This window comes from Antennarius striatus, chromosome 10 (genome assembly GCF_040054535.1).
Source record: "Antennarius striatus isolate MH-2024 chromosome 10, ASM4005453v1, whole genome shotgun sequence".
NCBI classification, from domain to species: Eukaryota; Metazoa; Chordata; class Actinopteri; order Lophiiformes; family Antennariidae; genus Antennarius; species Antennarius striatus.
In genome coordinates this window covers 18,980,844-19,003,799 of record NC_090785.1, presented here as the reverse complement: position 1 = coordinate 19,003,799, position 22,956 = coordinate 18,980,844, and the positions used below count along the sequence as shown (strand labels likewise).

The 22,956-nt window shown below is 42.9% G+C and overlaps 3 protein-coding genes across 10 annotated transcripts in view; all 3 read left to right on the top strand.

The window, feature by feature from the left end:
- The first annotated feature begins 546 nt into the window (after window positions 1–546).
- LOC137602296 (m7GpppX diphosphatase-like) lies at window positions 547–5,635 on the top strand. Of its 3 annotated transcripts, XR_011037152.1 has the most exons (8): window positions 547–815; window positions 2,193–2,343; window positions 2,453–2,601; window positions 2,693–2,806; window positions 3,257–3,367; window positions 3,561–3,713; window positions 4,357–4,490; window positions 5,509–5,635. XR_011037152.1 is itself a non-coding variant. In XM_068324874.1 (7 exons), the coding sequence occupies exons 1-7, from the start codon at window positions 609–611 to the stop codon at window positions 4,381–4,383; spliced, it is 912 nt and encodes a 303-aa protein (XP_068180975.1). In that variant the 5' UTR covers window positions 547–608; the 3' UTR covers window positions 4,384–5,501. The 3 variants fall into 3 exon arrangements, 2 of the variants coding, with proteins under 2 accessions (XP_068180975.1, XP_068180974.1); XM_068324874.1 differs by lacking the exon at window positions 5,509–5,635 and having other exon boundaries at window positions 4,357–5,501; XM_068324873.1 differs by lacking the exons at window positions 4,357–4,490; window positions 5,509–5,635 and having other exon boundaries at window positions 548–815; window positions 3,561–4,340.
- Window positions 5,636–7,178: 1,543 nt separating this feature from the next.
- LOC137602297 (m7GpppX diphosphatase-like) lies at window positions 7,179–13,743 on the top strand. The gene is made up of 7 exons (XM_068324875.1): window positions 7,179–7,251; window positions 7,363–12,010; window positions 12,254–12,404; window positions 12,506–12,654; window positions 12,747–12,860; window positions 12,957–13,067; window positions 13,253–13,743. Exons 2-7 carry the CDS (start codon window positions 11,804–11,806, stop codon window positions 13,517–13,519), a joined length of 999 nt encoding a protein of 332 aa, XP_068180976.1. The 5' UTR covers window positions 7,179–7,251; window positions 7,363–11,803; the 3' UTR covers window positions 13,520–13,743.
- A 915-nt stretch (window positions 13,744–14,658) lies between these two features.
- Window positions 14,659–22,956, top strand: part of zgc:66433 (uncharacterized protein LOC321250 homolog) — a 37,426-nt gene continuing 29,128 nt past the window's right edge. For 2 of the 6 annotated variants that reach the window (XM_068325234.1, XM_068325232.1), the window contains exons 1-2: window positions 21,276–21,676; window positions 21,747–21,832. In XM_068325234.1, coding sequence (XP_068181335.1) covers window positions 21,798–21,832 — 35 coding nt within the window. In that variant the 5' untranslated portion in view covers window positions 21,276–21,676; window positions 21,747–21,797. Of the gene's footprint in view, window positions 14,792–21,275; window positions 21,833–22,956 lie in introns of those variants that run through there. The other 4 variants (XM_068325233.1, XM_068325231.1, XM_068325229.1 and 1 more) reach the window with 3 other exon arrangements.

The window sequence follows — 22,956 nt, the reverse complement described above, 5'->3', positions numbered from 1 at the left end:
AATGAAGTCGTTTTGATTCTGAATTTGAAAAGATTCCAGGAATTGATAGGGGGGACCACTATGTATATGTAGAGACTGAAAAACTTTTATTTTCTTCATCCATTCATTCATCATCGACCACTACGTCCGCTGTGGTGGGTCGTGGGGTGCTGGAGCCTATCCCAGCCAACTGAGGGCGTGAGGCGGAGGAAAATCCGGGCTTGACGCAAATGCACTGCGGAGCCACACAGAGACACTTTTTTCATAATAGGATCCCTTCAACAGTGTTTTATGAAAGTTTAACCCCTGGCAGTTTTGCACCCTTTTGTTCAACCATCTGCTGCTATATCAGTTATGCACATTGTGTAAATAACTATCAATATGCAAATATAGTATTTTGTGGTGCTTTGCTTTATGTTCTTTTACACACATGTAGTTTCTTGAACAATTAAACCCTGTAAACCCTGTGTCTTTACTGTACACATGACAATAAACGCATTGACTCCTTTGAACCCTCTGATGTTCGGTGTCGTCACACACGAACATGCAAATCATCCGTTCGTGAGTCATCTTCTCAAACAAAGGATCTTTGGGGGCATCGGGAACAACATAGCAGAGCGCAGAGAGACATGGCCCAGCACTGTAGTAAACGGAAATACAACGGCGTAGAAAATGAGGAAATATTAGAAAATATCAAAAGGGCGAAAACAGACATCGCGGAAGACCACGGAAAATGCGAGAAGGAAGATGAAACTAACTCTGTTTTATGTGGGTTTCAAATATGTAAGGTTTTGAGACACTCCGAACGGGAGAAGAGTATCTACGTCCACGGACAGGTAAAGTTATCTTTAGCTGTTTGGAGTCATTTGGCTAACTCTAGATGTGTGTATGTACACGAAGGCCATTATTTTGTGGGGAGACATATTTTAATTTTGGGCTTGTTCAAAGAAAAAAGGCTAATTTTCTACAGGACATATGCAGGAGTGCTTTGTAAATCTCCGTTAAAGGGAAAACTGTCGCACCGGTGTTTGTTTGCCTGTTAGCGAGAGTTGAGAAAAACTACGTCACGGATTGACCTGAAAGTTGTTGTCAGGGGTCAGTGTGACGTCAGGACCAGCGTCTGTGAGTAAAGCGGTGGGTACATGTTTTCTTTCACTTTCGTTTACTTTTAACTTCAACTTTCGTTGAAAGTAATGTTAAAGAAAGTAAAAGAAAACATCTACTATGGCTGCAGCATCACTCGTTCTCCTCTATTTCTGGTTCACATAGCCTGTGCGATTCAGAAATAAATTCCGCTATCATAGCCGAACGTCAGTAGAATAGAACAGATGGTGCAGTTATCGGGTTTGGGTTCGGTGCGTGTGTGTGTGTGTGTGTGTGTGTGTGTGTGTGTGTGTGTGGGTGTGGGTGGGTGTGTCACGTGTGCGCAGCTTGTGATGTTTGAAGATAGCATCTCTCCTTCCTTTTCCGTTCATCACACACCAACTTACCAACAGGTTGTGAAGACACGTGGTGGTAGGGTTGGTCACGTGGTGAAGAACAAGTCATTCAGTTTTAGAAATGGATCTGGAAAAAAGGTGGCTATTGGGTTATCAGAATCAGAATCCTTTATCAAACCCCCAAAGGGGAATTTGCATTTTGTAATAGTCGCTCAACAGTAGAACATAGTAAATAGTGAGACGGGAGTAGATTATTTGGAAGAGGTTGATGGTGGTAATGTGTGAATAGCACTGTTGCCTCACAAAATAAGGTTCCGGGTGCAATTCTCTTCTCTGTTTTCATCCCACCTCCAAAAACGTGGAGCTTAGGTGAGTTGATCACCCCATCTGTAGGTGTGTGTCAGCATCATTGGTTGGTTGTCTTTTGTGTGGCCCCACAATGAGCTGGCATCTTATCCAGAGTGTACCCCACCTCTCACCTATAACAAGCTGGGATAGGCTCCGGCAGACCCATCACCTGTAAGGCATTTCCTTGGCTGTTTTGACAAGTATGATTCCCTCATCTGCGGATGGATGGATGGAGGGAGGGAGGGTACTAGCTAGCTAGCTAGCTGTTGGGCCTTGGTGGAGGTATGTACTCAGCTGAGCATCCATCTAGTGCTAAAATAGGTTTTATTGAAATGACATCAAGACATGCCCGCGCTTGTAGACGGTTGTATCCACCAGGCTCATTATCAGCAGAGGTTGGCCTGAAACTGATGATGTCATCACCAGATTAAGGGTCAGGATGCTTTGGTCATTCTGGAGAAGAATCCCATCCAGACGAACTCTGTGGAAGAGCTTTTAAGTGGGTCCAAAGTGAAGCTGAAGATGAAGAATGACATCTACAGCACATATCAGCTGCAGGCTCCTCCTCATCTCAGTGGTACGATCAGAAAAAAACAATTCACTGAATAAAGATCCTATGAATCCAACAGGTGCTTTGGGCAGCCAGAGTAAATTAGGTAGGCTGCTTGTTTGGTTTTGTCTTTTAGACATCAAGACCACAGTGATGTGGCCAGCTTCAAAGAAGAATGTAAATAAATTTCAGCATCAGGACAGTTTCCTAGTGGAGGAGACAAAGGAGGATTATTTCAATATTACTCTGCCCTACATTCTGAAAAAGAGGGTATCCAATGTGCAGGTGAGCGTTAGCTTGATTATTAGCAGCGTAACACATACCTGTGTACAACATCATTGTGGATTGCAGTATTTGATATCACTTTCACACCCAGTGGGTCTGCAACATCCTGGATAAGAAGGCAGAAGTTGACAGGATAATCTATGAAGATCCAGACCCAAAGCTCGGCTTTGTCCTCCTTCCAGATATGAAATGGAACCAGAAAAATGTGAGACAATACAGTTGATGTGCAGTGTTAGTGTTTTACTCTGAACAAAATCCCCTTCGGTTCTTTGAGCTCAGTTGATGAGGATACAGCGCTGGGCTTTTCAACAGACACAGCAACAAACCTCTGGAGAAGAGCCTCAAATGTTCATTGACCCTGATCTTTATCGTGTTTGGGTTAAACTGTCCTTGAGGGATGAGCTCATCAGCAGCCTGACTCGGCCTCACATGTATCAGTTATCTACTGTATGTGTTATGCATGCTCCGTACTTTTGTGTTTAGAAAATTATGTAATAGACAAAGACTAAGGGTTGTGCTATCTATGTTTGTATATGCAGACGCATTTTGTGGTCATTTCCATGTTTTAATAGAAATACCCAATAGCAGTTAAAGTGATGGAAATCTGATTCTTGACTCCTTTCACTATTTCCTAATACCTGCCTTCATTTTTGAGGTTGATGATTTGTACCTAATTGCCATAGTACATCAGAGAAACATCAAGAGTCTCCGAGACTTGACGTCAGCGCACATACCGCTGCTAATGAACATCTTCAGAAAAGGACAGGTGAGGTCACAAGATGATCTTGAAAGTTCTTCTTGTACAAAACAAGAGCAAAACAGCTAACATATGTTTTTTGTGCTACAGTGATTATTGAAGTTATCTTAAAGCAATTGATTGTGTGCCTTTTAATTTCAGGACACAGAGTCTTGGAAATATTTTGTCAGACTTACAAAGTGACACAATACTTCTTTCATAGGAAGCCATCCTGATGCGCTACAACCTTCCAGCCAATAAGCTGAGAGCCTTTATACATTACCAGCCATCCTACTACCACCTTCACGTTCACTTCACTAAGCTGGACTATGATGCGCCAGGCTGTGGCGTGGAGCGGGCCCACCTCCTTGCAAATGTAATCCAGAACCTTTGTGCTGATCCTCAATATTATAAAAACTGGACAATGTACTTCCCCCTGAGGAAGACAGACCAACTGCTCAACAAGTTCAGGGCAGCAGGGAGGCTCCAAACACCAGCTTAAAACCACTTAGCTCTTTATTTCAAATCTGTATTCTTTTTTTAATCTTTTGTACTTTTTCCACTTGGATGGTATATTTGGAACTCTAAATGACATTATTGTTTGTATAAAAAAACAATAAAAAGATCATTTAAAAAAATAATTCAAAACCATTTTCTCACAGGTGCTGATGTTAAACTACACCACTAGATGGCAGCATTAATGCTAAAAACTGTTTTTCTTCAATGCAGCTTTTTACAAAGCAAAAACAAAAAATGCTTGTGTCTCTTTGTCTCACTGCTAACTGGAGCAAATAGCATATTGCAAGCTATAGTTTTTCAGGCCATGTAATCACAAGGTTCTCCATATCCACCAGAATATATTTGATATTCTATATTTGAAGCTTAAATTCCACAGTAAAGTGCATCAATAGATATAATTCCGCTGTTCATAATGTTTATGGATAGAATTTCTAGGGGCAGCCAGGATCTGGAGTAAGTCTGATTTTGGGAGCAAAGGATTTAATCTCTACTTTTTACAGAGGATGATTTTCTGTCGGCCTCATTAAACCTGGACCTTCAGCATGCACTGGGGCAGTTTGCAACTGAGTGTGACAGGAGTAGGATGAAGATAAGCTCCCCCAAACCCAAGTCCATGGTTCTCAACCGAAAAAAGGTGGTGTGCCCTCTCTGGGTCGGTGGGGAGTCTTTGCCCCAGGTGGAGGAGTCTAAGTGTCTTGGAGTCTAGTTCACGAATGAAGGAAGGACGGAACTTGAGATTGACAGATGGATTGGTGCAGTTTCTGCCGTGGTGCAGTCGCTGTATAGGTCTGTCGTGGTGAAGAAAACCATAAGAGAAAGCTCTCAATTTACTGGTCAATCTATGTTCGTATTCTCACGTAAAGTCATGTGCGATGGAAAAAATTCAATTACAGTACTGTCTCCACAGAAGGATGCTGTCTTCTTTCATGTTTTTTATCTCACACAAACTGCACAGAACTAGTCTTCAAGGCCAGAGCCCATGGGAAGCTCCCACCTGTGCTTTTCCCACCTTTTATATCTGCTAAAATATGTTAGGGAGTGCTTTGTTTTGCATACCTTTCTCATGTATAAAAATAATCACTCTCTGAATTATTATACAGTGGGACATACAACCTGCTGCAGCAAAGTAAAATACAATCTTCAGACAGTTCCTTAACTAAAGTTACCTATACACACACACAAAATCCAAAACCAGTGAAGTTGGTTCATTTTATTTACATTTACATGTAAATAAAAATGTAAATGTTTATTTACATTTTGTTAATTGTAAATAAACACAGAACACAATGATTTGCAAATCCCTTTCAACCTACAGTATATTCAACTGAATACACAACAAAGACAAGATACCGTTAGAATAATGTACATAAGTTATCCCATATTTACTGATTTACATTCCTTTATTCTTTATACTGCATACTATGAGCATACAGTATAAATGTGTATATGTTTGTGTGAGTGTCTGCTATGCACTGAGTTATGTTCAGGCAGAGGTCAAAAGGTCATAGCTGAGGTAGCAGCTGATGACTAGTTTAAAATGTAAACCTTGACCTGCTGAAAAAAGGACAACTCCAAAAAAGGAAGAGGTTTTACATTTGTGACATTATACCATACATGGTGCATTGCTGATATTCTCATCCTCCATCCTTTAGGACACATTGTAAACTGCCCAAATGAAATAAAAGGAGGGGTTTTCGGCTGGGACGCTCAGAACGGAGTGGAGATTTGTAACTGAACATATCTCCGTCCGTTCTCCTCGCGAGTAAAGAATTCAACTGGGTGAGTTTTCAATGTTCTAGGTTGTTTGAACCTTACATACGAAATGTTTGAACTGGTTAACTTTATTTTTTGCAAATATTAGCTCATTTAGAATTTGATGCCTGCAATATGTTTCAAAAAAACTGGCACAAGTAGCAAAAAAAACTGAGAAAGTCAAGGAATGCTCATCAAGCACTTATTTGGAACATCCCAGGTGAACAGGCTACTTGGGAACAGGTGGGTGCCATGATTGGGTATAAAAGCAACTTCACTAAAATGCTCAGCTATTCACAAACAAGGATGGGGTGAGGGTCACCACTTTGTGAACAAATCCGTGAGCAAATTGTCGAAAAGTTCTAAGAACAACATTTCCCAATGAGCTATTGGAAGGAATTAGGGATTTCATCATCTTCTACTTCTTCTCCTTTCGGCTTTTCCCTTCAGGGGTCGCCACAGTGAATCAGTTTTCTCCATCTAACCCTGTCTTCATCTTCTTCTCTCACACCAACTACCTTCATGTCCTCCCTCATTACATCCATAAACCTCCTCTTTGGTCTTCCTCTAGGCCTCCTGCCTGGCAGTTCAAAACTCGGCATCCTTCTACCAATATATTCACTATCTCTCTTCTGGACATGTCCAAACCATCTCAGTCTGGCTTCTCTGACTTTATCTCCAAAACCTCTAACATGTGCTGTCCGTCTGATGTACTCATTCCTGATCCTATCCATTACTTACTCCAATTACTCATATAGTTTATACATTCAGTCGTGGCTCAGGCGTCGAACAGCAAAGCGTCTATCCCATCCTCATTGCCAAATATGTCAGGGAATTCTTCCTGCTAAAAGAGAGTTGCTAATTCTCTGAAGAATTGTAAGTTATGGACATGGTGTGATTAGTCATTCCTCTTTAATCCATACCGGTATGGGGAGCAGAGCATTCGAGAGTGATGCTCCCCCAGTTGTTACAGCAAATTGTTCTTTTATACCTGTTTCAAGCCCATCCCAACAACAGATTTACATTTTACAACACACAGGTGTTCACCTTCTAGTTTCTCGGCCTTTCTGGTTTCTTTGCCCCCTTCAATCCCAGAAGGGTTATCACATGTTAGGGTCAGTGGCATGCCCCTTAATGTATTTACTCAGGCCCATATCATGTCAACCCCAAATGGCACAATGACTTTGAGAAATTTCTCACACAAGACACAAATGGTTCAAAACAAACAGACAGATAACATTTCTGAACAGGAAGCTGCCCTAACAATGGTGCAGCGGGGACAACCAATGTGGAGAGGGGCTTATCCAGTCTCCCGGTGCTTCTGCCCCCAAATTTGGCAGCTGTTTTATTTGCAGGGGACCAGATCATTGGACAATATTCTGTCCCTATGCCACACATTACAAATTTCAGGGCTGAAACATGGGCAGTCCTCGAGGAAAGGGCAAATGGGGCCCAGTTAAATTTGAGGTGAGAAATTTTATAAGTCAACAACTGATGCCTCCACAGCAATATCAAACTAAATCTTTTTATCCAAGTCAGCAGGTGGGGATGCCACCCGAAAATGGAAGACAGCAACCCCTGAACAACTACACGATGCCCTATTAGGGGTACCAAGGGGCGACGTTCATATTCATACTAACCAGGTAGTGACAGCCTTCCTAAATAGCAAACGCTTCACACTATCACCCAAACATCATTTGAAGCTGACAGAAATGTTGAGACAAACAAACCTGCATTTCCCTACATCTACCCAGACAAATACGATTGTATTGATTGGAGACCCCGATGGTGCTGTTACACAACTCTGAGAAGAAAATGGAAGAAGAAACAAATAATATGATGAAAGTACAGAGCACACCACTTGAGAACTTTGTTCACAGACGGACACATCGTCATTTTGACAAAGAAACAGGCCAAATAGCCGCATCATATGCCATAACCACAGCTGATACAAAAAGGGAGGATTCATTTTTTTATTCTAGAAGCTGAAAAGCTACCACCACCACACTCAGCTCAGTTCTACGTATGCCAACTAGCAGAAGGTCTGCGAGTGAACATTTACACCAATTTGGCTTATGTGTACAGGGCTCTGCTCACAGACATGTCATCATGGCAAAGAACTGACTCCCTGACCACCACAGGCCCTCCAGTAAAACATCATGAATTGTTTCTAGATTTAGTAGATTCAGTCAAATTGCTGAAAATTGAAGTATTAAAGAATTAAAATTATTAAAGAAAAGTGGCTGAACATTCAAAAGATAAAACATTCAAAGCTCATGGAAATGCTGGCTCCGATTCGGCTGCAAAATACTGAAGCGGATTTCTTTCGAGTAGTTTCGCAGCGTGTTTGTTTGATGATCAGGGCAGACAGATGACTCTTGAGACGATGGCTGAAGTTCGTGGTGCTTTACTTAACAGAGCTCTGGGTCGTTCTCCAAACGACAAACATCAATGCAAGTGGTATGAGAAGGACAAGTTCTCATCTCAAGACAGTGGTTTATGTACTATTCAAGACAGGCATGATGTCACATGACTCCTATGTAGAAATGCAATTACAAGTAGATTCAAAGGGATACTCTTGGAAACTGGTGGTGAATGCATAATAACCTCAAGGTCCATAAACTACATCTTCAAAGGCTAGGAAGCTGAGCTTATTTAGCAGGTGTTGATTGTATCTTGGGTGGCACGGTGGCGCAGTGGGTCCGTGTTCGAGTGCCGCTCTGTGCAGAGTTTGCATGCTCTCCCCGTGTCTGTGTGGGTTCTTTCCGGGGTTATCCGGCTTCCTCCCACCTCCAAAAGCATGCGCTTCAGGTTGATTGGCCGGTCCCAAATTGCCCGTAGGAGTGAGTGTGTGCGTGCATGGTTGTCCGTCTTTGTGTGTAGCTCCATGGTGCACTGGCGTCGGGCCCGGAGTGTCCCCCGCCTTACCCCCTATGCCAGCTGAGTTAGGCTCCAGCTCCCCGTGACCCGCTACGGCGAATGAAGCGGCAGAAGGTGAATGAATGATTGTATCTTGTGAAGGAATGTGTGAGGACTTAATCTAATTCAATAAAAGGACAAAGTAGGTGTTTGTGTGTGTAGGATACATTCTGTGGAAGGGGTTCACCTAAAGTTCTTCTAACCCTAAAGGTTAAAAGGTTGAGATAATGTTGACTTCCAGTATAATGTGTAATAAACCTGGGCAATAAACCTGAACAACAACCCCGGGGAACAAACCTAAGGGTCAGATAATGATCAAAGGGGTTAAATGCTATTCACTTATAAAGAAACTGGACAATGAAACTAACATTCCTTCAATTCGGTACAAATTATCGGGCCACACCCAACAGCAGTCGCCAGAAAAGGGAAAAACCAAGTCAAAAACTAGATGGAATTTGGAGAACACAGGATCATAAGATGGTAGCACCTGGTGGGCTATTATAAGTACTGTGCCAAGAAAGTCATTGCAGGGAACCTCATTCAACAACCAGACTTCAGAACATGATTCAGTTAAACTGTTGGCGTCCTTACCTGAGTGGCATTTGTAAATACTTTATAAATACTTGTGAAATTTCAATCCAAAGGTGACACTGAAGACTGGGATGGGAGGCTTCCCAGTCCCAAATTACACATGGAAAGAAATTGTAATCAATTACACCGACATGGGATCTGACAAACAAAATGCAGGCGTACAGATGCCTCTTAGTTGCAGTGGACACCTTTTCCAGTTGGGTTGAAGAAGAAGAAGAAGATACACTTTATTGATCCCCTAGGGGAAATTACATTTGTCACTCAGGTGTACATTTGTTAAATTTTTTTGTGTTAGTTTTTCACACACACTATGTATGTACAGGCCCCTGAAACAACCACAGCACACAAAGGGGCCTGTAATCATGCAGTTAGTATACAAACACAACATCAAGCTGTACATCGGGAGGCAGAGTGACGGGCAGCAGCTTCCTGGAGTGCGCCCCAATAGAGCAGCTTGTAAGGGGGACGGCGCCTTGCTCAAGGGCGCCTCGGCAGTGGCTGGGAGGTGAGCTGACGCCTCCCACCGTCAGCTCACACTCCGGAGATGTTCTGGCAGGAGCGGGAATCGATCCACTGATGGCTGGGCGATCTGTCTTCAAGACCTCTGCTCTACCGCTGAGCCACTGCTGCCCCAAGCCATTCCTACCAAAAAAGAAACAGCCAAGGAGGTAATTAAATGGATTACAGGAGATTTGATCCAAAGATATGGTCTACCTAAAATAATCAGATGTGACAACGGATCATATTTTACCAGTGAAAATCTCCAGGAAGTGGAGAAATGTTTTGAGTGGAAATCCCCCTCGTCATATCAGATGGTAGAGCGGGAGGCCCTATCGACGCCCGACTCCAATGTGGGAAACATCGCTGGCATCATCCGTCCCTCTGCTGGAGAGGAGAGCCAGCTTTAGTCAGGGTCTACAATTCACATTTACAATGTCGTTAATGCTAATACATGTTACGCTGTCGCAGGAACAGTTTTGTTGGTAATTTTGTGCTCATTGCTCATGTGAGGGCTGTGGAGGTAAGAGGGTTGGTAATATTGTTTTAGCTACCACAGACTCTGAAAATTAAGCTGTGCTGGGTCCCTAGAGCTCATAGGGAAGGTTAGCTTCCATTGTTTCCAGCTGAAAACACATTGCTAATGACATTTCCACATTGTTACACACACTCTAAGTCCCTTTGGAGGGTGGGGGGGCCACGTACTCAGCAGTTGGGGTGAACATATAGGATCACCACACTTTGTGAGGTGACCCAGCTGGTCGACCTCAACAGGGGGAGTTGTTGGGAATTTCCATTTAACAATGGAAATGACCACAAAACGCATCTTCTCACACAAACATAGATTGCACAACACTTAGTTCTTGTCTATCACATAATTTTCTGAACACAAAAGTACAGCACAAGCACAACACATACTGTACATGACTGATACATGTGAGGCTGAGTCAGGCAGTTGCTGAGCTCATTCTTCAAGGACAGTCTAATTCAAACACTATAAAGATCACGGTAAATGAACATTCGAGGCGCTTCTCCAGAGGTTTGTTGCTGCGTCTGTTGAGGACCCCAGCGCTGTATCAGAATCTTTATTTGTCATGCTGACACATATTTTCACATGAGACTACGAAATAACCCTCTGAAGGTCCTAGTTAGCCCGTCGGATAAATGTAAGATAAGAAAAAAATATATATACAGTATATTGTGGCGTCATGAGGGTGACTACAGAGCACCGCTGGAGTTCAGCTGTCTAACAGCCTCTGGAAAGAAGCCGTTTGTCATCCTGGTGGTCCTGCTCCAGAGGCTCCGTAGTCTCCCACCTGAGGGAGGGGTTGGAACAGAGTGTGCTGGGAGGGTGGGGTCTGCCATGATGTGGGTGGTTCTCCTTCTACACCTACCCATGTAGATTTCTGTGGTGGTATGTAGGCCACCCCCTACAGTCCTCTGTGCAGCCTTCACAAACCTCTGCAGAGCTTTCCTGTCTGCTACGGAGCAGCTGCCGTGCCACACGGTGATGCTGGTGGTGAGGATGCTCTCCACCGCACCCCTGTAGAGGCACTTCAGGACGGGACCCCCCCAGTCCAGCACGCCTCAGCTTCCTGAGGAAGTGGAGCCGCTGGTGGGCGTTTCTGAGCAGGTGGGAGGTGTTACAGCTCCAGGTGAGGTCCTCAGTGAGATGAACCCCCAAGGACCTGTAGCTGGAGACCACCTCCACAGCTGCTCCTTCATGTGCAGGGGGGGGTGTCTTTTCCTCCTGAAGTCCACCACCATCTCCTTGGTCTTCCCCACGTTGATGCAGAGGTTGCTGTGTCTGCACCTCTGCACCAGGTGCTCCACCTCCTCTCTGTGTTTGGACTCATCGCTGTTCTGGATGCGTCCCACCACGACTGTGTCGTCTGAGATCTTCACTACGTGACAGCTCAGGTGTTCCGCCGAGCAGTCACGTGAGGGTGATGGCGGAGGAGACGGAGTTGTGCATCCTCACCAACTTGTAAACTGCTGAACTTCTAGTACTTTGAATCACAAGCGTTTTTCTGATGTCCATCTCCATTTTATTTACTTGCTAACTTGAATCACATTTACCGTACTTCAAAGTCCGAGGCTTTTTAGATGAACATGTGAATCATCCGTTCCGTGAGTCATCTTCTCGAACATAGACGATCTGTGGGAACAGCGGCGGCATCGGGAAACATGGCTGCGCACGGCGATAAACGAAAATGCGACGGTGTTGAAAATGACGAAACATTAGCAAAGATCAAAAGGGTGAAAACAGATATCGAGGAAGACCAGGGAAAAGGCGATGAAGAGTATGAATCTAATTCTGTCTTATGTGGGTTTCAAACATGCGAGGTGTTGAGACATTCCGAACGGGAGAAAAGTATCTTCCTCCACGGACAGGTAATGCTAACTAAACCCTAGCTGTTTGGAGTCATCTAGCTAACTCTACATATGTTTATGTAATAGTTAATGTATAGAGACATGTTTTAATGAGCATCCATCTAGTGCTGAAACAGGTTCTATTGAAAGGACATCAAGACATGCCCGCGATATTAGACGGTTGTATCCACCAGGCTCATTATCAGCAGAGGTTGGCCTGAAACCGATGATGTCATGATGATGTCACGATGATGTCATCACCAGATTCAGGGTCAGGATGCTGTGGTCATTCTGGAGAAGAATCCCATCCAGAAGGACTCTGTGGAGGAGCTTTTAAGTGGGTCCAAAGTGAAGCTGGAGATGAAGAATGACATCTACAGCACTTATCAGCTGCAGGCGCCTCCTCATCTCAGTGGTACGATCAGACAAAAGAATTCACTGAATAAAGATTCCAACAGGGGGTTTGGGCAGCCAGAATGAACTGAAGTAGGCTGCCTGTTTGTTTTTGTCTTTCAGCGATCAAAACCACACTGATGTGGCCAGCTACAGAGAAGCATGTCAATAAATTCAAGCATCAGGACAGTTTCCTAGTGAAGGAGACAAAGGAGGATTATTTCAATATTACTCTGCCCTTCATTCTGCAAAACAAAGGATTCAACGTGCAGGTGAGCGTTAGCTTGATTATTAGCAGCGTAACACATACCTGTGTGCAACATCACGTGTGGATTGCAGTATTTGATACCACTTTCACCCCCAGTGGGTCTACAACATCCTGGATAAGAAGGCAGAAGTTGACAGGATAATCTATGAAGATCCAGACCCAAAGCTCGGCTTTGTCCTCCTTCCAGATATGAAATGGAACCAGAAAAATGTGAGACAGATACTTATGTGAAGCTAAATCTGACAACAGTACTTTTAGACTTTTAGCTCCTTTCCCCATTTCCTAATACCTGCCTTCATTTTTAAGGTTGATGATTTGTACCTAATTGCCATAGTACATCAGAGAAACATCAAGAGTCTCCGAGACCTGACGTCAGCGCACATACCGCTGCTAATGAACATCTTCACTAAAGGACAGGTGAGGTCACAAGAGGATCTTGAACGTTCTTCTTGTACAAAATAAGAGCAAAAGAGCTAACATCTGCTTTTTGTGTTACAGTGATTATTGAAGTCTTTATCTTAAAATGATTGTGTGCCTTTTAATTTTAGGACAGAGTCTTATTTTTGTCAGACTTACAAAGTGATACAATACCTGTTTCATAGGAGGCCATCCTGAAGCGCTACAACCTTCCAGCCAGTAAGCTGAGAGTCTACCTACATTACCAGCCATCCTACTACCACCTTCATGTTCACTTCACTAAACTGGACTATAACGCACCAGGCTGTGGCGTGGAGCGGGCCCACCTCCTCGCAAGTGTCATTGACAACCTCCACGCTGACCCTGAATACTATAATAAGTGTACAATGTACTTCCCCTTGAGGGAGACAGACGAGATACTGAGCAAGTTCAAGGAAGCAGGGAGGCTGTGAGCACCAGCTTCAGACAGTCAGCTGTTTTTAAAAAAAAAAATCTCTTATGTTTATGTATTTACTGTTTCTCTTTCATAGTTTAGTTAGAAGTGATATTATCGTTTGTAAAAAACAATAAAAAGATTTTTTTTTTTAAATCATTCAAAATCATTGTCTCACAGGTCCTGATGGTAAACCAACTACAACGCTAGATGGCAGCATTAATGCTAAAAGAACTTTATTTTATGCAACCTTTCACAATAAAAAAAAAAATTGCTTGAGTTTCTTTGTCTTACTGTTAACTAGAGCAAACAGCATGTTATAAGCCATAGGTTTTCAGGCCATGCAATCACAAAGTTCCCATAATAAAGTGAATTAATAGCCATAACTCCAGACGTCAGCGCTGCGTGCATGAACTCGTCTGCAGTTGGACTCAATCATATGATTATGATCGGGTGTTACAGAACTTATAAAATCAACGTTTACAGTATGAGTGTGTTTTCAGATGTTCAGACATATAACATAACAAGACTGTTAATAAGAAAACTTTAGAGCAGACGTCCTTTATCTCAAATCAAGTCATTTGGGCGGTGCTCCGCTTCCCTCTCAAGTTGCCTTCACTGTTCCTCGTAAAACATAATTACGAGGCGATTAAAGTAAAGTACGTTGTCTTTCCAGCTCATACTTAAATAATGAATAATGAGATGTCTGGCCTTTTGATCAATTTTTATCACTCTTAACAAATATGTGTTCATACATTTTTTTGCCCTTTTGTTGATGAGGAGTGGGAGAAAATGTTTTGGAGTTTAGACATTATACATGTAGTTTCTGCAGTTTATTCTTTATATATTTCTCTGTTATGAAACAGAAATTTACACGTATGAAAGAAAACAACTGAGCGTTAATCTGGATCCTCATTCCGGGTTTTAAAAGCTTTTAAGATATTTCTCAGCACCAATTGAACAACTAACTAGGCAGTACTCAACCAAACTGCATCAGTCATAACAACTGACGGACAAATGAAGAACACATGGATCTATTATATAAGTTTAAAAAAAACATTAAATATGACTTTCCACAAATACTGTCGTTATTTTTGGAAGAGAAAGTGTTGTCAGTTTTGGGAACATTCCGAGCCGTCTTTGAATGCAGCACCGGAGAGCAGGAGGACTCCGGGGGTGGAAGGACTGAGACGAATAATCCAATTATTAATCCAGTAACAGCGTGGATGTCCTGGTTCCAGTATCTGAAGGATGACTTCAGTCTGAGCCCGTTTGAGCTCCAGCAGCCCCAGTAAGTGTTCCACACTTTATCTGGACTTTAACTCCGGGCAGAGACTCTGCTGAGGAGCCGGGGGGAGTATCATGATTGATTGGTGATCGATAGGACTCTATAAGGGGGTGTTTGCCTTGAGTTGCGCCTCGATTTAAATTGTTGAGATTTTTTTTTTTAAAAATCTGGAATCTGATTTATTGAGTTTTCGAGTGACGTTTGCGGACTACAGTTTTTCTTTTATGACGTTCAACTCTAAGGATTATTTCAAATGCTCCATTATATCCGAAGTGAGATTTTAATTCTGCATACATGTGTGTTTACTAGCTCTCTTACATGTGATTTGGTAAGTTTTGGGTTTACAGTTTGGTTGTTTCTGATTAATCAAACTCTTTATGGAGAAATAATGACGTCTCCTCCCATTTGAAGTTGGGATGTTTTTTCTTTACCTTCCTCAATAGATAACTAGTCATAGTTATTTAGATTTTATTTGAACTCAGTCTAAACTGATCTGTCAGCAGGACTCTGGTCACTGCTGTTGTTTCCTCCTGTCATGGATCTCTGCTTGTGTTCAGTCCTCCTAGTTCAGCCTTCTTCTCTGTTCTTGATCTCACTGTAACCCTGTGACAATCACACACACTCACCTGCATTGTGACAATCACACACACTCTCCTGCAGTGTGACAATCACACACACTCACCTGCAGTGTGACAATCACACACACTCACCTGCAGTGTGACAATCACACACACTCACCTGCAGTGTGACAATCACACACACTCACCTGCAGTGTGACAATCACACACACTCACCTGCAGTGTGACATTGTGAAGGGAAGCTCTGGGTTTGCAGAGGCAGGTCAAGGATGGTCCAGATTAAACTATTATCTTTCACTGTGTAGAAACCAGTAATCCTGAACTCAGACTGAATCGTGAGTCATTCAGAATGGAATCGTGTTGTGTACTAAGTAAAAGTTACTAGATTGGTTTTTTTGCTGTTTACTCAGTTTTATTTATTTATTTTTAACTTGGAGTTTATTATTTATTTCGGTGCCTATTAAAATACAGTAACAGGTAACAATGATCCAGTTTCAATAAAGTTGTAGATTGTTCAGTTCCAACGATCTTGAGTACTTTTTGCAGGGGTGAAACGAGGGGATGGGAGGATGGTGTGGACATGTTGACTGGTTATCTGGGTCGTAGGGATCGACCTTCATCTAGAGGCCACTTAGCAGGAACAGAGGGTCACATTCAGACTGCTGCAAGGGCAGACCTACCTTGGATGGATGGATGGATGGATGATGGATGATGGATGGATGGATGGATGGATGATGGATGGATGGATTAAGCACTTTTACTTAAAAACCCTACTTCTATCATTAGCAGAGTGCTTCTCAGAGCATATTTGCCATGTTATAATATTTATATCACCTACAAGAAAAGTAGTAGAAAGAGAATTGTCAGCAGTTGCCTGTTTATTGATGGGACATACTATAATAAACAGCCATTGTTGCCTGGAGACATCACCCACTGTGGACTTATTTATTAGGTGATTGATCGTTGTGTGTGTGTGTGTGTGTGTTTGTGTGTTCAGGGCCTGTACACACAAACACAGTACATGCATGATTCGAACTAAGCAGAGTGTGCCATTAAAACCTGAAATATCTACACATCTGCTGGTAGAGAAGGAAACACACCTGGTCAGCGGTGTGTTGTCCGCCTGTCACCAACACCCATCCGTTCCCAAACCTTAATTCCAGCTGCAGTTTAACTGCATTTGTGTGTTTGTGTTCTGTGAAATCACAATTTATAGGTTATTAGGTCATCATCAGTCATTTAAAGCCTTTGAATTAGCAGCTCGTGTTCTTCCTGTTGCTTCAAACACACACACACACACACACACACACACACACACACACACACACACACACACACACACACACACACACACACACACACACTAGTTGTTCCTGTGTGTGTGTTGTTTTGTTCTTTATCGCCACACGAGCCTCAGCTCGGATTGAGATGAAGACAATGAAGGATAGACGTTAGCTTTGTGGAACAGTTTGTTTCTAAAACCTCTCTCTCGCTCTCTCTCTCTCACACACACACACACACACACACACACACACACACACACACACACACACACACACACACACACACACACGAGCACACACACACACACAGGCGTGTGCAGGAATATGATTACAGCGATATTTACATTACAGCATAGAGAGAAGGGGGTGAGAGAGAAAGGAGAGGGAAGATGGTTTCCAGATGTGAGGAGGAATTCACAGAGCGACTCCCCTCCTCCTCCTCCTCTTCCTCCTCCTCCTCCTCCCCCTCTGCATAGAGATCTAGATATGCCTGTTCATGTTGGATTGGAGAGAATGGGAGATGGATAGAATCCACGGAGCAGAGGATCGGGAGAGGCGGGACACTTTGGGGGTGAGCGAGAGGAACTCCAGTCAGCAGAGGGGAACGGAGTGATGAGGAGGGATGGAAACCATTAAGAAGAACGAGTGGAGGGAAGAAACCAAGGCCCATTGTTACCATCAATCCATAAATGTAACTTCAGACTGGGATGCTGGAGGAGGTTTGAGAGTCTTAGTGTGAAAGTTCTTCCAGAATAAAAAGTCTTTTACAGTATTTTAATCAGAAATCTCTGAAGGTTTCAACCTGAAGCCTGTGTTTTTGGGGGTGGGAGGAAGCCGGAGAACCCGTTGAGAACCCACACAGACACGGGGAGAGCATGCAAACTCCGCACAGAGCGGGACTGGAACCCAGAAACGCCTTGCCGTGCGGCGACAGCGCACCACCGTGCTGCCTGTCTATTTATCTCCTCTAATTTAATAAGTTGTAATGATTTAAAGAAGTTAATGCGGTTGTCTTCCATATTATAAACTACATTAAAAATCATAGAGCACCATGGTTTGACATAATATCACTGGATCTTCCTGTTCATTGATCAGTGGGTCACATGACATTGGTTCTCTGGCATCTGTTAGTGACTGAGAGAATGAACGAATGAATGAATAATTGAGTGTCTATCATGACATTCTCAGTAGCAGCAGATCAAGTTCTGACTCTTTGAGCACATACATATGAGCATATACAGTATATACATGTGATTAACTTCCTTTTCACAAACCTATTTATGGTTAAAAGAACTGGCAAATAAAATTTAAAGTGGTATTTTCACACACAGAGAGAGAGAGAGCGAGAGATTGTCAAGTCCAGGAAATGCCAATATCCACATTTTTTTTGTTTGACAGGAAACAGTGGCGTTCCTCTTGGCGCTCTAAACAGAGCTGTATGATTGATGCTTCATCCACAGCCGTGGCTTCTGCTCCCTGAGTCACACACACCCACCAGGATATTGAGTAGCTGTGAAAAGTACGTCTTGTTGATTTTACTGTGAGGTAAAGGGAGCGAGGATCCAGGGGTTCCACATTGTATAACAGAGGTTGTAGATCTCCCTCCGCATGGGTGTATTTAAGTTCAACACAGTCTGGGTCATTTTCCCACTCAAAAGGTAATGCAGCACACCCGGAGTGGGTGTGTCTGATTCCAATGGGGCAAATAGCCACAGCTAATGTAGACGCTGTGTTGGTGGGAAAGCTTCAGAATGACACACAGCACATACCTCATCCAGAGCTGAACAAGCCTACACGTGTGTGCAGTGTGTATGACACATCCCTCACGCCACACACAGTTCTGTGGAAAGGGCTTCATTAGTCAGTCAGTTAGTCGTCTTCACCCCTGTACCCCAACAAAGGGAAGAAAAAGTCCCCATGTGCCCCTCTATCTGAAGCCTCACCAGAATGAAATGGGTTCCTTCCCATTCCATGACCTGTCACCGTGGAAACCCACCCTGTAGTTTCCACAAAATCCTGTTGAAAACGAACCGGCTAATCCACCAGAAAAAAAAAGAAAGAAATAGTTGGAGGTAATTATTACCTAACCTCGTGCTTACTCTCAGCTGTTCATGACTTTTTAGCACCTTTCAGCTGATTGTTTTGGCATCTTTAGCACATAACCTTCATATTTACTTAACTTAGCATCTTTTGGTGAGAGCTTTCACACAACAACAAAGTAATGAAGTGTTGGCTGTTGCCTCAATGGGACATTTCTTATATCCAGTCTTTCCATTTCCATGGTTACAGTTTGGACGTCTTGGGGCTTTGTTTGATTTCCAGAGAAGATCTCAAAAACTAAGATCAGTTTCTCAAATTCTTATAGACACAAACAATAAGTGCTGATATGAACCAATATATTTTATTGTATTTTCATCGGTACAAATTGAATTTTAGCTTACTCTGTGAGTGTCATTTTCCTCAGATGATTGTTTATATGCCAGCTCTTTTTTTACTAGAGAGCTCCATTTTTTTTTTCTTTTTGAAAACTGGTTTTCAACAAAGGTCTGTTGCTGCATTGCTCAATCACTGCCTTCACCAGTGCAATGCAAACGTATCCAGTTTAAATGGCTTGACCTGTTTCCTGCGAGACAAACCAGCCTGTATGTATGTTAGAGTTCTTTCATTTAAGAGCTTTTTGCCTAATATTCTCTTTTGATAATAATTCTGTCCGTGTTATGCAACACAGAACATTCCTACTGACTGCAGCACCAAGAAATCAAACTGAAAGACGTGAGAATTGTTTTCTCCTGGGGAAAAAAATGAGATCATGCTCTTGTACTGCTGCAAAATTATGTGACTGGTTTATTTAATTTCCTAATTGTCGGACATTCTTGCTCTGGAGGCAGAAAAGTCAGTGTGGGGAATCCCAGGATCCAGTGGTTCCTGAAATGAGTATCGCAGCTGAGGCAGCACCAAACGTCTGAGTGGAAACATCCATTAATACTTGGATCAAAAAGGATGGAGCTCCTCTATCGACACCGCTTCACCTTGAGAGGGTTCTTCCTGTTGATTCGTCGTCAATGTCATGTGACAGACGGGTCTCCTGAGAGCACCAGTGGTGTGTGTGTGTGTGTGTGTGTGTGTGTGTGTGTGTGTGTGTGTATGTGTATGTGCTTGTCAAGGAATGTTTGAACCCTGACGTGCCAAAACCGATCTCAGCGACTGGGTGTTGTGTTTGTTATGCTGCTGAAACGGAGCTGCTGAGCTGTGGAACCGATGGACCCACTCAGTCTGTGTTTACACACACACACACACACACACACACACACACACACACACACACACACACACACACACACACACACACAGACACAGCTCAAATTAGTTTCAACATGTTTAAATTACAGACAACACGCAGTTTTTAACGAACTGCTTTTAATGAGAGGTTTGATGATTAATATGATTTTAGATGCGTTTGTCTTTCATGTTGCTGCCACAACTCTGAGATTATGCCTTATGTTGTTGTGTAACAGGATTTGGTCCAGAGTTGTTCTTGGGATTTAAAGAATTTTCTAACCGGTAATTCTTTAAACTTTCACCAAAAGTCTCACTAATCCTCCTACGTTTTGAGACGTGCCCCGTCATAGATAATGTCTAAGAATCAAATCTGACTCCAGGGATCTAACATGTTGTTATTGTCAGCTCACAAAAATAATCTCTAGTCTCTCGAGTATGAGAGGAACTAATAGTGGGGAGTCTGAAGGTCAACCCTGAGGTCACCATACACACACACACACACCGCCACACCAGTAGGCTGTAGAAGCTATAGGTTGATAAGCTCCCTACTTACACGGATTAGCTGTAACAGGATGTTGTGCGACTGCTAACCTCCCGACTGAGACAAGTGCAGCGTTTAGCACCAGACTCTGTCGTTCTCTAAATATTCAGCGGACGACTTGACGTTGGACATGAAGTCATTACAAACGTTCGCTCAGATACTCCTGAAATTCAACACTTCTGACTTCATGCAGCTTTCACATTTACTGAGAATGGTGAATCAAACATCCGTTATGGAGGTCCCGTCAACTCAGAAAATCAATGCTGCCATCAATTAGTACAGGGTATTGATTGATTTTGAACATGCTAATCCATTTGTGAAAGTAGACCAACTCAGTGTCCAGGGACAGTCAATTTTTGATGGCCCTTTTACTGGATACGGAGAGCAGTGTGTTCCTGTGTAGCTGGAAAACAGTCAGTATTTGTTGATTTACTGGCCTTTACCTGCCTTAATACGTCCGAAACGTGTTTGTCTTGTCCATCTTGTTGCTTTTTCCGCTTTACAATAAAAATCCTTTTTATACCAAAAATTACTCGTCAAATACTGTATGTCCATCGAAGTTGCAAAATTTCAGTCAATGTATATTTAAGCCAGATTTTTATCAAAGAAATTAAAAACTTTTTTTTCTTATCACTTTACAATAGAAATCTTTTTTAAAAACTTTTATCCGAACACTAAATAAAGCAGGTGGAGAAGTCAGAAGAGGAGGCAGTCTCCCCCCTGACTCCTCCCTCCTCGCCCTCCTTCCTCCCCCAGCCGTTCCTTCCTCCTCCTCCTCCTCCTCCTCCTCCTCCTCCCTCTGCTGCTTTACCAGCCGCGCTGATCGGGAGAAGAGGAGGCACGCAGCCTTCATCCAGTCATGCATTTAGTCAGTTTAGTTTCTCACCTCCACTAGTAAACCCATCCACGGGTTCCTCCTCATTCTGATCCAGTTCTGTGGAAAGGACACTCAAAATCTACATTCATTTTAACAGGATCTTTTTAAAAACTTTTTTCCCATAATTCAGTGCTTCTTATGGGATATTTGTCATCCTGTTAGTTTTTGCTGCCAGAGTTTAGGAAATGGGGCTGAATGACTTTTAATGGAGCTCAGAAAGAAGAACTTCAGAAGCTGGTTTGACTGGTGAAGAGGGAGAACGTCCACCCCAGAGTGTCATCCTCTCTTACAAAGAGAGATGAGACATAGTTCTTTCAGGAAGAACGCACAGTGAGTGTTAAAGTCGAAGATTTTTATATGAAATTCTTGGACTAACCAGCAAAAACATTTATTTTTTAAGACGGGAGGAAGGCTTGCTTTGTTTCGGGAAAAGTTTTCCTTCGTATGGAACATGGCCGGGATGTACGGATGCTGCAAGAGCAGAACGTAAGTCTCTTATTATAATAATTATCTATATATTACCAGTGTTCTGCTCCATCAGTTACTATAAACATCTTCATGTTGGTTGAGAAAATGGGTGATTTCCTGAGTGTTGCTTCATGTTTTGGCCTCACACCTGACTGACTCATCACTGTTGCTTCATCACACGGCTTCTTCACATCACTAGGAGCATTATTTCTCTGGTCTGTGTCACCCTGGGGGTGTTATGTGTCATTTTTAACACATACTCTGATTATAGTGAGGCAACACATTATGATGCACCTATTTCACAATCGGCATAATTAGACACAGATCTCTTTTAAAAAATACATTTTCTTACATTTTGGGGGCTTTCCATTGAGTCGACTGGCTTTTAATGCAAGTCTAGTAAAACTTGAGTTTTTTTATTGAGACAATTGGTGGCTGTTGGACTGACTGTCAGCTGTGTGACTCAGAGCGAACCGACTGAAGGGACTGAAATAAGTGATTATCCAGAAAGTCCCAGCAGTAGATCAGCTTTTGTTTTGTGGCAGAATCAGTAAAGTGATTCCTCTGTGATGTCAACGCTTTGAACCGACTATTCATAGGACCCAGGCAGCGTCACTGGACCACTGAGGGTCACGATAATGAGTGCCTTTAACTTTTTTTGCTTTGCGCTGCTTCGTGCCAGTGATGTGGAGATGTGGACTTTCCTGCACTGACCCCTCGTCTGCTGTCTTTATATTTCGTCCGTGTCGTGACACGACAACAATAAAAGCTCTTTGGAGCCACGCAGCCGAGCTGACTTGAGACAAATGTTTTGTTTGTGTGTGTGACACACAGAGAGGAAGTGACGCAGGAGAGGAGATGAGATGCTATAGAGAGTCACACAGATCCATCGTCATTGTTTCTCCTGGAACTGGTTCCTACTGAAACTGAGGTGAACAGGATTGTGTCTCGCCCCTACCTCTACACACACACACCCAGACGAAGTGATGCTGTCAAACTGAACTAATGAGGTCCGATTTTCAGCATTCAGTCGGATACCTCATAAACTAGTCATCAACGTGGCAGTAAAGTACAGTTCTGCAGTGTTGCTTGAAGTCAGTAAAATTAATCTTGATCATAATGTTTCATACTAAATTGGGAAC

Coding starts and splice junctions, on each gene's coding strand:
- LOC137602296 (XM_068324873.1), top strand. CDS start 609: ATGGCCCAGCACTGTAGTAAACGGAAATACAACGGCGTAGAAAATGAG. Junction 816..2,192: donor GTATCTACGTCCACGGACAG/GTAAAGTTATCT, acceptor TGTCATCACCAG/ATTAAGGGTCAGGATGCTTT. Junction 2,602..2,692: donor AGAGGGTATCCAATGTGCAG/GTGAGCGTTAGC, acceptor TTTCACACCCAG/TGGGTCTGCAACATCCTGGA.
- LOC137602297 (XM_068324875.1), top strand. CDS start 11,804: ATGGCTGCGCACGGCGATAAACGAAAATGCGACGGTGTTGAAAATGAC. Junction 12,655..12,746: donor ACAAAGGATTCAACGTGCAG/GTGAGCGTTAGC, acceptor TTTCACCCCCAG/TGGGTCTACAACATCCTGGA. Junction 13,068..13,252: donor ACATCTTCACTAAAGGACAG/GTGAGGTCACAA, acceptor CCTGTTTCATAG/GAGGCCATCCTGAAGCGCTA.